We start from the raw sequence: 13,530 nt of genomic DNA on the forward strand, positions 1-13,530 counted from the left end.
TGTTGTTATAATTGTGACATTTGCATTCTATCCTAAAATATAATTAAATATCTTACAGGTTGATAAAGTTTTAAAATATATTTTAGAGCTTTATAATGTTATGATGTGTAAATATCTTTCACAGTATAAATATTAGAGACAGAAATATAGTGCTGTGATATTGAAACTTGTCCCACTGGAGAACTTTCCAATCATTAGTATCTAATAGATCTTCCATTTGTTTCTAGTTTTATTCTCTTCTTCATGTTTACAGCCAGTTGATGTGATTTCTGGTATTTACATTGACATTTGCCTGGATGCCTTTCTTGTTTTTTGGAGGGAGAGATTTTCATAGGGTTTTAGAGAGAAGTTTCTGAGCCTTGCATGTATGTTCTGAAAGATTTTTACTCAGGTATCACATTTGATTTTTAGTTTAGCTGGGCATAAACTCCTAGGTTCAAAATCTTTGTCCATCTGGTCTTCAAAGCCATTATTCTACTGACTTCTCACATTCAATACTGATGATGGGAAGTCTGGCACCAGTCTGACTTTCTTTGGGACTCCTGTTTCTTCTTGGGGCATTTTTGAAGTTTTCTCTCCACCGTTGGCACTTATATCAGTATTGTGGGGCTGTCGTAACAAATACCATAACCAGATGAATTGAAACAACCATTCCGGAGGGTAGATGTCTGGAGATCAAGGTGTCGGCAACATCAGGCTCTTCCCAAAGACTCTAGGGATGAGTTTGTGCCTTTCTCTTAGTTTCTGGTGTTTGTTGGCGTTTCGTGGCTTGTGGCTGCACGAATCCAGCCTTTACCACCATCTTCACCTGGTGTTTTCATGTGCGTCTGTTTCTCTCTCTTTGTGTAGCCAGCAGTTCTCTTGGATTAGGGATCCACCCTAGTTTTGTGTGACCTTGACTCAACTGGATTACATCTGCAAAGACCTTGTTTCCATATAAGGTCACATTCATAGATGCCAGTGAATGGAATATCAACATGTGTGTGTGTGTTTGTGTGTGTGTGCGTGTATTTGTTTATTTGGGGGGGCCACAATTCAACCCATAACAGCATTGTAAATTTTTACTGGAATATGGCCAATATGCCTATTTAATCCTGCTTAACATACAGTTGGCCCTTTCAGCCTGGTGACTTAACATCTTTCTTCAGCCTGAGAAAAGTGTCTTTTATTATTTGCTTAATCATTTCTTTCCTTATATTGTCTCTGATATTTCTTTCTAAAACTTGTATTTGTCAGATAGTTTACTTCCTGGATTTGCTCTCTTTATTTCATATTCTCTCAGTTTTATTCTCCCTTTTGGGTCTTTATGTTTTGTGTTCTAGAGGATTCCCTGCCTTTTCAAGGCTATCACCTTGGTCTTGATTCCCAGCTTTTTCTTTTTCAGCCAGTTTCTGGAGTGTTTATTTTGGCAATCATAATTTAATTCCCAAGATTTCTTTCTTTATTCTGATTTACTAAATTTTTGGATGCAGTATACCTCAAATTCTTTGAGGACAGTAATTAGTACTGTGTTCTTCCCTGAATCGAGTCTGTTTTTACTGGGGCCAGTTCTTTTCGATGCCCTTGGTTTTCCCTGTGAGTCTTGGTGGTATGTCTGCAGTTAGAAAGGTCTGTAGTGACTGCATAAGTCTGTACTGCAGTTTGAAGATGTGTTTCTCTCCCTCCCTCCCTCCCTCCCTCCCTTCCTTCCTTCCTCTCTATGAATACAGCATTTATTTGTCTTCCCTTTGTCAAGCCCTGAGCCAGGCTGCCCAGGAGGAATAGGAAGAAGCACAGACAGAGCAGACAAGTTGCAAGAAGAAGAACCATGGGAGGAGGCAATGGCTCCTTCACATGATGAAGAGGATGGGAAAGGCTACCATCAGGCAAAAGAGCCCCCTGAGAGGGCCCCCTGGCCTCTGAGAGGGCAAAGCCCAGAATGGCACAGGGGAAGAGCTTCGGAGAAGGGTTCTGGGACTAATGAACAATGAGGCTCTCAAACAGTCCCGATTCCAGCCCCAGAGTCAGCCACCCTGACTGTGGCAGCCCCAGCCCCAGTGGCCTTGGCTGCTGGTTAGATATCCTTGGAAATGGCACTGGTCTGAAAGCTGCAGCTAGAAATAGGTGGGGGCAGGGGATGTGGGGCTGCCAAGCTGCTGAAGCTGTCATGTGTGAGCATCTCCGGTCATTTCAGCACGACCGCAGACAGTGGCCGGTTCATCCGCTGAGAGGTGCTCCTGAACAAGGGGGCTGGAGACAAACTTGGCGTGGGCACACTTTTTCAGGGGATGAGGAGCTGAGGCAGGAGAGCTGCTCCCAGTGTGGAGAAGACAGAAATTGGTCTGTTTCTCTACTAACGTTCTCATATAAATGACAGGGCTGACCCAGACGGAGAGGCTGTGTAAATGGTACTCAGGCTGTGTAAATGGTACTTCCCCAGATGACCCCCCCAACCTGTCAGCACCCTTGGTGGCGGTTGGCTCTTTGCCTAGGAAGACCTGTTCTACCTTGAATCTCTTCTCTTGCTTCTCTGATGGACTAAATCGAACATCACTCTGCTTGCAAAAGTGCTTCAATATTTCTGTTTCCTCATGGCAAGCATTTTCATTTTTTATACTGTCATATAAATGTGATAAAATAGAAATTTCAGTTGATTTTGGGGAAGTAGGACATGTATTGTGCGCCATTTTCTGAAGCAGAATTTTTATGATTTGTAACTTCAAAAATTTATTTCTTTTGGGTATTTTAGCACTTAAAATTCTGTGTGTATGTGCATGTGTATACACAGACAAGTACACACTGTATTAATGAATGGGCTGGCAGGATTTTCTTATGTGTTTTCTTTCTGCTTTCTTCTTTTCCTTGGCACCTGGGAAGCTACAAATTTGCATGGTTGTTGTACAGGTTTTTTCTATAATGATGCTGTACAAAGTATAATTCAAACATTAATCATACAGAAATCAAATAAGTTCTTGAATGTTTAATGAGACCACATTAATAATTGGTCCTAAAATGGAAATAATTTTAGATGAAAAGCTTTTGTAGTTATAAAATAATTTAATGGATGAGTTTAAAGATTTGATGCTTTTTTAAAAAACGAATTTCATTGAGATATAATTAACATAAAACATTATAGTAAGGTATACAACATAGTGATTAGCTATAAGTATGTATTAATAATAATAACCATGAGTTTGGGGAGAGTAGTGAGGGGAAAATGCAGACAGCTGTAATTGAACAACAATAAAAGAATTTAAAAATAAATAATAAAAAAGAAAAATAATAACCATTATAAGTTTAGTTGACATCTGTCACCTCACCTCTGTCACCTGTCATCTCATAGAGATGCTTTTTGATGAAAACTTTTAAGATCTACTCTTTAGCTACTTTCAAATACACAGTACAGTATTGTTAAGTCCCAGAATTTATGTATCTTACATTTTTCTTTATTCTCTGTTTATAAGGTAATTTTGATAATGTGTAAGAAGCTTTAGTCAAATTAAGAGGAAAATATTTAAAATCTTTCTTTTTCAGCAAAGAATCGTGGAATTGCTATTCCAGTGGATTTGGACAGCCAAGTTAACACTCTTTTCATGAAGAGCCATTCAAATATGGTGCAGAGAGCGGCCATGGGCTGGAGGCTGTCGGCTCGCTCTGGGCCGCGCTTCAAGGAAGCTCTTGGAGGGCCTGCCTGGGATTACAGAAATATTATTGAGAAATTACAGGTACAATGCTAGCATGAAATGGCATTGCTATTGTCCAAATTACATTTTTAAATATGTGTTGTTACATAAACAAAATATAGTTGAAAATATCATATAGTTGGAGACCAGGCTTTACATTATAATTTCTTACCAGTCATATTGGATTACCAGTCATATTGAATTTATACCATGTGTATAAATTCATTTTGCCTTAATTATCTCTGTAAAGACCCTATGTCTAGTGACAGTCACATTAGGAAGTACTGGGGGTTAGAAACTCAATCTATGAATTTTGAGAGAGACATAATTCAACCCAATACAGACATCTTCCCACCCATGTAATTATAGAAAATTTCATTGAAGCAAGTGAGGGTATGGTGTTGAAGAAGTGGGCCAGACATGAACTGGAATAAATATTATGATAGGTCCCATGTAGATTGATTGGTGGAGGTTCAGAGTTTTAACAGATGAGCATTATATGTGATTAAAAAGACAAGTTAGGCTCAATGTGAGGAACTCAAAGGCTATAGGTCATTAAAATTTGGGGGGGGGAGTGTCTTATATGTGATTAACTGCTTATATGTGATTAAGCAGTTATCGATTTGCAGGACAGGATTATCAGGAAGAGACCAGAGGAAGGCAGAGTAGTTAGGAATGACGGAGGATCTCAGCTATGAAATGAGAAACAGGTGTTACGGGCAATGATGAAGGTCAGGGTCAGCAGACTTGGTGCTGGTGGGTGGAGACAGGAGGTGAGAGGCATTAAAAAGGGGCTGATGATTAGAGATGAGGTGATATTATTGTCTCTTTATTGTCAGAGGCAAGGGATTCATATATTATTTTTATAGTATATCAAGGAATTTCTCCATTGGAAGAAATGGTTAGTTCTAGATTACCAATGACACATAGAAAATCTTTTTTTTTTAGCTCTCCTGCAGGCATGCTCCAATTTATTCCAACTTGATGAATACCTGTCGTGTCTCCATTATAACTCTAAACACTGCAAGGGCTGTAACAGTGATTTTATTGACTTTTCATCTTGTGTGTATGTCCTCAGAAGTTATATAAGATACCCACTCCTCCCTTATCTTATAAGTAACAAAAGAGACCCAGGCAGCATTGATAGAGAACACCGACTGTACTTAAAGCACGGGCATCAGTGTCATGGAAGGCGGGGGGCATCATCTTTGATGACATTCCTGGGTAGTATTCTTAGGCTTGTCACATCTTCAGAGGATAGAGCCTGATTTAGGTCTTCACATGGGTTCTCTTGCTTTTTTCCTTAGGATGTGGTGGCCTCCTTGGAGCAACAGTTCAGCCCGATGATGCAGGCTGAATTCTCAGTGTTGGTTGATGTGTTGTACAGCCCGGAGCTCCTGTTCCCCGAGGGGAGTGATGCAAGGATCCGATGCGGTGCTTTCATGTCCAAGTAAGTGGCCGCAGCCTGTGATGCTGCTGGTGTCACCAAACTGAGCTGGCCTCTAAGGTTTCTGCATTTTACTCCGCTGGCAGGTGACAGTCCCAAGAGTGCATCAAGAGGTCCAAAATCTGTGTTAAAATATCCTTCCAAAATAATTAATTTGATTTGATTGAAAGTCATCGCATTTTACTAAAATTTACTGAAAGTGAAATGTGTCATTATTGGGCACAAAATATCAAATCAAGTAATGTTTTGGTTCTGATACCTTTCTATACCTATACGGTATGACCTTTAAAAGGATTCCTATTTAAAGTCACCAATTTTCATTAACATATAAAGCAAATGGCGCTGACATTTATTGAGGCCTTGGCATTGCCCTGTGTGTGTTTACCTATTTTATCTAATCCGCATGAACACTCTGAGAGACTAAGAGGTCAGCCTCATTTGAGAGGGAGAACACCAAGACTCATATGTGCTTCGGGTAAAGAGCTGCTCAGTGTCAGACTCAGGACTCTGCCATGTTGTCCTTTGTAGCATCTGCTTATTTCTCACAGCATTTTTGTGGCCTTGTCGGATTTGTTATAGCTAATATGTTTATTCTAGACTGTTTCACTTCAGCGCTAAGTGATAAATTTCCAGGAAGATCTGCAAATATAAGCAGTTGTGAGAAAAAGTAGAACTAGCCTCAGAAAGAAGAGACACATCTTATCATGGAGGATACTTCACTGGGTGATTTGCTAGTGATCCCATGTGGCTCAGGATGGCTAGTCAAAGGCGCTCGGCCTTCTTGGGGAGTGTATCTAGGCGGAGACTTGTTTGAGGCCGCCGGCCTCCTCGAGTACCACCCATCACAGCTGGTTCCTAGGTGGTTGAGGATATAAGGCTATTGCTGAAAGAGGTCTCAAACCTTTCCTATTGACTGTCATGGACCAAGGGAGAAAGGGAAGGACTAGGGAACACAAGCAGTGTGCTCCTTTCTTTCACCAGTGAGAGCTGGGATTTGGGGAGAGAAAACAAGATATGGGATGAGAAGCACAGCCTGCAGGGATTATGTTAAAGAATAGGTGGAGTGTCCACATTATGGACAGAATCATGGATTGTTGGCTGTAGACCCACAGTATTTTAGGGGACTAAGAAGAATGTGTCTGGACACTTGCCAGCTTTGGTTGATGTATTGTACACTCCAGAAATATTCTCGTTCACAGTAGAAGACTTAACCAGTCTTCGAATAAGAGTTTTTAAATCAGGAGGGCCAGAGTGTACACAAACCTGATGACTTTGGAGGCCATTGCAAAGAAAATGAAGTAGAGGTGTTGCCTAGTAATTTAGTATAAAAATAGGGTCCTTGAAAATTGCCTTCACCTCCTATGAATATATTTCAGTTTTTAGAACATGGGTTAAAAAGTAGGTAATAAACCTGAGAATTTTAACTCTGGGAAATAAATATGATGCTACTAACAATATGGAATGGGGGCTGGCAAACTCTGGCCTGTAGGCCAAACTGGTAACCTTGATTATTTTTGCAAATCAAGTTTCATTGAAATACAACCACACACATTCATTTATATATCATCTGTGGCTGGTTTCGTACTACTGTTGTAGAGCTGACTAATTGCCTCATCTGTATGTCCCATGAGGCCTAAAATATTTACTATTTGGACCTTTAGAAAAAAAGTTTGCTGACTCAGTGTCATGAATTAAGCTGTCAATACAGTAGCCATACATGGCTATTTACATTAAAATTTAAGATTAATTAAAATGAAAATAAACAATTTACTTCCTGAGGCACATTTGCTACATTTAAGTGCTCAATTGCCAGATGTGGTTAGTGACTAACAAATTTGATAGCACAGGCACAGAACATTTCAGTTATTGCAGAGAAAGTTCTATTGGACAACACCGTTCTAGAACATAAAGATACAGGTCCTGAGAAAATGATATGAAATAACTTGGAGTATCAAGAAATACTGACCTGAGCTCTAGGTGAGGAAAATCTCTTGCAACTTCAGGAAAAAGGTATCTCACCTATGTTAGTGGTTTGAGAAGAGATTTTTGTACTGTTACAGTTGGGTTATGGCCAGAGGCTCAGAAATGGTTGTTTTCTGCTCTAGTGCTTATCCTACTCCTTCCTCACCTCTGTGAAGAACCAGAGGCTTCATCTGCAAAGATATCTACTGAAATTAGAACCCCATTTTATTAATAGCTATGCAAGGGGCCTGCATTACTATGCAGTACTCTCTGGTAGAGCTTAGTTAGAGAATATAGTTGAGATCTAGGGCTTGAGTGGGGCTTCCAGCTTTCTGAGATGAATTTAATTCTTGGAACTGTTGACTCAGCTGGGTCTGCTGGGAGATACATCTGGGGACAGAACCTGAACCTCCATGTCTACTTAGTTATTTAACATGAGAGAGGAGAGAATGAGAAGAGAAGAATGTAGGTCAATGTGGGTGTTAACTGTTAAGGGGTCTGGTTAGGGTCCATTCAAAGAGGCACTTGCTCCTCCCTTATGAGGAGAATCTCAATGTTTTTCAAATAATAACTTAGGAAGGAGAGACAACCATTAATTTAGAAAATAAATGAGGAAAGAACATAAAATAATCAGAGTGCATCTCATATAGTAAAGGTAACTTTTGTGTTAGTTTTACAAACACACACACACATTTACATGGTGGGTTGTTTTGTGAAACTTGTTTTTTCCTTAGATCATAGATAAAATATTTAAAAGCCATTGATCTAACTCAAAGAAACATTATGTGATAAATGAACACTTTGTAGAAATCCCTAGCAAGCCATTCATACGTAGATATAGATATATAGATATTTTCAAATGTTTAGTGAATTACATATTTTATCTAAAGACAAGTTCAAGAGGGAAAGAAATAAAAGGAAATTTACAATGCCTACTAAAACTGTTCTCATGCATTCAAAGACTATTACGTGAAGGAATGGACCCAATATCAGAAGTTTTATAGAGATGGCTCTTTTTCTTGCAAGAACTTCAGAGCAGTTAATTTGCCAGCTGGATCTGACAACATGGACGTATGCACCTTGCCCAGACGTAACAAATCTAAAAGGAAATCACTGTTTCTTCACTCCTTCAGCATGACAGAGATGTCATTTAAACATGTCACTGCCCATCTACTAAACCAGTCTATAAATGTCAGGAGTCTACCATCTCCCCTTTCTCCTCTTCTACCACTGCCTCTGTGTCATGATTTGCCAAGTCTTGGCTATTTTATTTTATTATTTTTTTATTAAAATATAGTTGACTTATTTTAATAAAGTTAGTGTTAGTTTTAGGTGTCCAACATAGTGATTCAACATTTCTGTACCTTACCCAGTGATCACCACGACAAGCCTAGGAACCCGCTCTCACATGCAAAGTTTTCGTGCCATTATTGGCCGTGTTCCTGTGCCACACCCTACATCCTGGCGCCTTACGAACAGAGCTAGGAGTTTGCACCTCTCATACCTTTTACCTTTGTGCCCTTCCCCCTGCCACCCTCCCATTGGGCATTCACCAGTGTGTTCTTTGTATCTGTGAGTCTGTTATGTTTTGTTTCTTCATTTGTTTTGATCTTTAGATTCCACATATAAGTGAAATCATATGCTATTTATCTTTTTCTGACTCATTTCATCCAGCATAGCACCCTCTAGGTTCATCCTGGTCATTGCAAATGGCAAGATTTCATTCTTTTTTATGACTGAGTAACATCATATATGTACACACATATAAATATATGTAAACAGACACATTGAAATGCATATATGTATATCCCACATCTTTATCCATTCATCTATCATACCCACCTAGTTTGCTGCAGTATCTTGGCTATTGTATATAATACTGCAATGAACATTTAGGTGCATGCATTTTTTCAAATTAGTGTTCATTTCTTTCAGATAAATGCCCCAAAGTGGAATTGCTGGGTCATAAGGTAGTTCTATTTTTAATTTTTTGAGGTAACTCCATACTATTTTCTAGCGTGGCGGCATTAATTTACGATCCCACCAACAGTGCATGAGAGTTCCTTTCCCCCACATCCTCAGCAACACTCGTAATTGTCTTTTTGATGACGGCCATTCTGAGAGCTGGGAGGTGATACCCCGTAGTGGTTTGATACGCACTCCCTTAATGATTTGTGGTGCCAAGCATCTTTTCAATTGTCTTTTGGCCACCATATGTCCTTTTGGGGAAATGTCTATTCAGATCTGCTTCCCATGTTTTAATGTTGTGTTGTATGGACGCTCTATATTTTGGACACTAACCCATTGAGTAGGTTGCCTTTTTGTTTTGTTGATGCTTTCCTTGGCTGTGCAGACTTGGCATTTCATTTCTGTTTGCTTCTTGTGTCCTCACCCGATCACATGAACGCTTTGTCTCTTGCTTTGTTCTCATTCTTCCACATCGTCTTTCCCAGTGCCACTGATGTATTTTTTCACATGTAGGCAGAGTCACTCAGGTCTTTTAAAACAGTGGTTCCCTGTTTTTTATAGAGTCCATTCCAGACTCTTTAGCATATTGCTCCCTGTTGCTTCTTTTCAGACCGCATCGCTTACACTCGCCTCTTCCACGCCATTGTCAGCTGTGCTATCTGAGCACTATCATTTCCTGAGCTTGAGGGTCAGTTTTCTGCCGCTGCCCTTCGTTCATACTGTTCCCATTGCAGGGATGCCTCCTGTCTCTTCTCTCTTCTTCCCAGATGAAGTCTTCATCATTAAATGTCATCTCTTCACTGAAGCCTTCTCTGCCAACCCTGGGCAACTCCCCCAACAGAATATAATAGCTTCTTTGCCTAGTTAGTGGCATGACCAGTACCTTTGTTACAGGTCTTATCATGTGACCTAAGAGGTGCCTGTGGGCAACCCAGTGTTGCTGGGACGGGCCTCTCAGTCCTGTGAGACTTGATAGATCAGCGATCTCACGTCACCAGTGATGTCACGTTACCACAGTGGTGCTTCAGAATCTTGGCTCTGAAGTCAGAGGGATCTGGGACTATTTCCAGATGCCACCACTTAGTAATTGTGTGACCAGAGGCAAGTTGCTTTATTTCTCTGGACCACATTTTTCCCATTAGTAAAATTAGTCTGGTAGTGTAACCTGCAGCATTGGCTTGTTGTAAGGATGGGTTAAGAGAATCCACGAGAAGTCTTTATGTATCACTCTGACACCTGGGAAGCCACTTATTAGCCATTATTAGTGAAATTCCATTTTCCCCACAGGACTCCTGTTATGTCACTGAAATCGGGTAATTCCATTATATTCTATATCAGTTTGCTTTTTTTCACAGGGTCATTTTACAAATCAGATTTTTTAAGAGCTATATGTGCGAAGCTGAACCATCAATTTTGATGATGAATGTTTTAGCTGACTTTTGAGTTATTGGGGATGCTGTGTAACTGCATTCCTCAAACTTTTCTCCTCACAAGACACCAGTTCAAAGGTTACCAATATAAAATTATTTAATTCGAGTTTTTGTTCAAATGATAGACACAACAGCAAATGGATAGATGTTTTAATGTGCCTTTTTTGTTGCTTTTGTTTTTGTTTTGCTTCTAATCACAAGAACTGCTTGTTACGATCCGCCTTAGACAATGAAAAACAGCACATTATTATTCATGGAAACTGGAAAGCAGCCCATTGTGCTAAGGTTGCAGTGTTGTATACTACTGCTTCTACTATAAAACTAAAGTGATACGGAACATAGAAAATCATATAGCATAACACAATGTAATTGAATGTAATATACTGCAAATATATTTCTCTACCAGTAAAGTTATTTTAGTTCATGTGATGGGATGAAAGATAATCAGTATTTCATTGTTTTTCAGAGTATTGTGTCCCACTGAATATATGGTCCCTGAATAAATTTAGAAGCACTGAGGTATTCTGCCTGTAATACAAAGGATGCTTTATAATACAAACTCTACAGCTTAAGTGTAATTAAAACTTTTTGAAGACAAGCATGTATCTTGTTTACTTCATGTTCTCAAATAGTGTGATTTGTTTCCCTCTAGCCTATGATGGTAATATATAACTTGAAGAAAAATCGCTGTTGTATTTAAGGTTTGATGTTTTGCTTTAAGGTTGATTAATCATACAAAGAAACTAATGGAGAAAGAAGAAAAGCTGTGCATTAAAATTCTACAGACTTTACGAGAAATGCTAGAGAAGAAAGACAGCTTTGTGGAAGAGGTATTTAAAAAAATTTTTAGTACTTGAAAGTAAAGTAGAATTTCTAGAATACTGTAACCAATGAATGGCAAAGGGTTATTATATAATTACTTGGATTACACATTAATAGCATATGTACTTAGATGAATTTGTTAATTTCAGTTTTTATTGTATTTATCTCTCATGTCTGCTTTCAGTTAAGACATAATGAAGCTTAAAGGCTCAGGTGTTGGTTTATTTGTTTTTATTATAGTTCATTTTGAATATTTATATTTTTCTCATATAGCTTCCATGAACCAAGCAACCTTTTTTAACAGTTAGCAGCTGAGATGCATTATTAAGATTGTGTATAAAGTTCTGCTATGTATTGAAATGTTCTATTCATTTTGGCATGTTTATTTTTATTGTAAATATATGTTCATGTTATTTTCTATAATATTTTGCCAATTATTATAAAACAATACTTTTCAAAAGTAAATGGGATAGTAAGTTTCTATTCTTAACTATATTAATTTAAATATTGCACAAATGACTTTTAGGGAACATCAGCTTAAAGATAATAATTGTCAGTGTGTTATTAAAAATGACATATCAGGTGCTTATTAAGAGATAGCTAGCAATGTGTTTAATACCCAAGGTTATATATAAACTTAAATATAAAATATAAATCTAGTGTAAGGTTTTTTTTAGCTAGCTACTTTCACTTTTATGTTTGGTTTCAAAGAAAATTTGTTCCATGCTCCTTAATAACTTTTTGATCAGTTTCTGTAAATACTAATTTTTGATGTCTTAAAATTGAAAGGATTTTATTGATTAATTTATGTATATGCTATCAAATTCTAATAAGATTGTAGTTTTAGGTTTTTCTTTCTTTAAAACAAATGTCTCTTGTAGGAAAGAACTCCGATAGAATTTTGAATATTAGTAGAAGGGGTATAGCTTCGAAATACTCTGAACCACATGCTTGACTCAGTAATCAAATTTACTTTTGCTTTAATCTAGTTCTCTTTATCACTTACATTATGTTTGGAAAACAAAAGAAAGACAGTTGCTGCAATTTTAGCAGATGTTTCTGTGACATTGGACTCAGGAAAAAGCTTATGTTTGTGTGTGTGGTATGTTTTTAAAAAATGACAGTTCCTTGAGACATGTTGTTGTCTTTCTCTGATTCCTCAGAGTATTGCTGTAGGTAGTTTATTTCTGACTATAGTGCTAGATCCTAAAATAGAAAAATGGGGTCAATATACATTTTGACGGAAATGTTAGGTTTATAATAACAGTTAACTCGTGCTTAACAGGAGGGAAATGATTTACCTTTCAATATTATGTAACAAATTATTATTGAATTACTCTAAAGAAAAAGAGGAAAGATATCAAGTACGATTTTACTTTGACTGGGCAAGAGTATTTTAGCATATTTCCTGTACCACCCTAAAATAAATTATATTGGCATCAGTTTCTCCCTCCCAGCCTTCCCTGGATGATAGTTAGGCTTTCATTGTCTCTTGCCTACAAAACTCCAGTAGTCTGGTTCCCTAAACCCTTCCTGATTGGAGGCAGGCCTGCTGTTCTCCTAACTCCAAGGGGTGCCATTTGCATGTGCTGAGATGGGAATGTCACCCTGGGACAAAGCCTTTAGAGAAGAGTGGGGATGAGAAGGGCTAGTTGGGGTGATTCCCTCAGTCCTCTAACGTGTATATTGTGAGCAACTAACTTAATTGTCGGTTATCGTGCCTGGGCACTGGGGATACAGCCATGGATAGCACGGCTTGCTAAGGGTCACCATGGGATACAGTTCTCATGCCAGTGAACTCTTTTGTTTTAAAGATTTTATTTATTTTTTAGAGAGAAGGGTAGGGAGGGAGAAAGAGAGAGAGAGAGAGAGAGACATCCATGAGTCAGTTGCCTCTTGCATGCCCCCAGCTGGGAAGGTGGCCTGCAGCCCAGACATGTGCCCCAACTGATAATAGAACCAGAGACCTTTCAGTTTGCAGGCCAGCACTCAGCCCATTGAGCCACTCCAGCCAGGGCCCAGTGGGCTCCTCCAGTAGTCTGCACACATCATGGGAGCATTTCAGACGCCTTCAGGGACTCTGCGCTGTCTTGGTGTTCCAGGCCCTCCATTAGATTTCCTAGGCTTTCTGCCCCTGCCCTTCCTCGTCGGTTAGCGTCCAGAAATCTGTGTTACTCAGTGTGCCTGAGAAGGCCCTCTGGCTTTTCTTGCACAGAACCTTGCTGCCTCTGGAATCATG

At 38.9% G+C, this 13,530-nt stretch overlaps 1 protein-coding gene and 1 pseudogene across 3 annotated transcripts in view; one reads left to right on the top strand and one right to left on the bottom strand.

Annotated features, from left to right (window-relative positions):
* ITPR2 (inositol 1,4,5-trisphosphate receptor type 2) overlaps positions 1-13,530 on the top strand; it is a 456,496-nt gene that overhangs the window by 236,807 nt on the left and 206,159 nt on the right. For all 3 annotated transcript variants that reach the window (XM_037033923.1, XM_037033924.1, XM_037033925.1), the window contains 3 exons: positions 3,514-3,704; positions 4,970-5,112; positions 11,191-11,299. In XM_037033923.1, the coding sequence (XP_036889818.1) occupies positions 3,514-3,704; positions 4,970-5,112; positions 11,191-11,299 (443 nt within the window). The remainder of the gene's footprint in view (positions 1-3,513; positions 3,705-4,969; positions 5,113-11,190; positions 11,300-13,530) is intronic.
* On the bottom strand, positions 1,830-2,358 carry LOC118978443 (ATP synthase F(0) complex subunit C2, mitochondrial-like; annotated as a pseudogene).

Source organism: Sturnira hondurensis, unplaced genomic scaffold (assembly GCF_014824575.4).
Source record: "Sturnira hondurensis isolate 20B ecotype Veracruz unplaced genomic scaffold, ASM1482457v3 Scaffold0021795, whole genome shotgun sequence".
Classification (NCBI taxonomy): Eukaryota; Metazoa; Chordata; class Mammalia; order Chiroptera; family Phyllostomidae; genus Sturnira; species Sturnira hondurensis.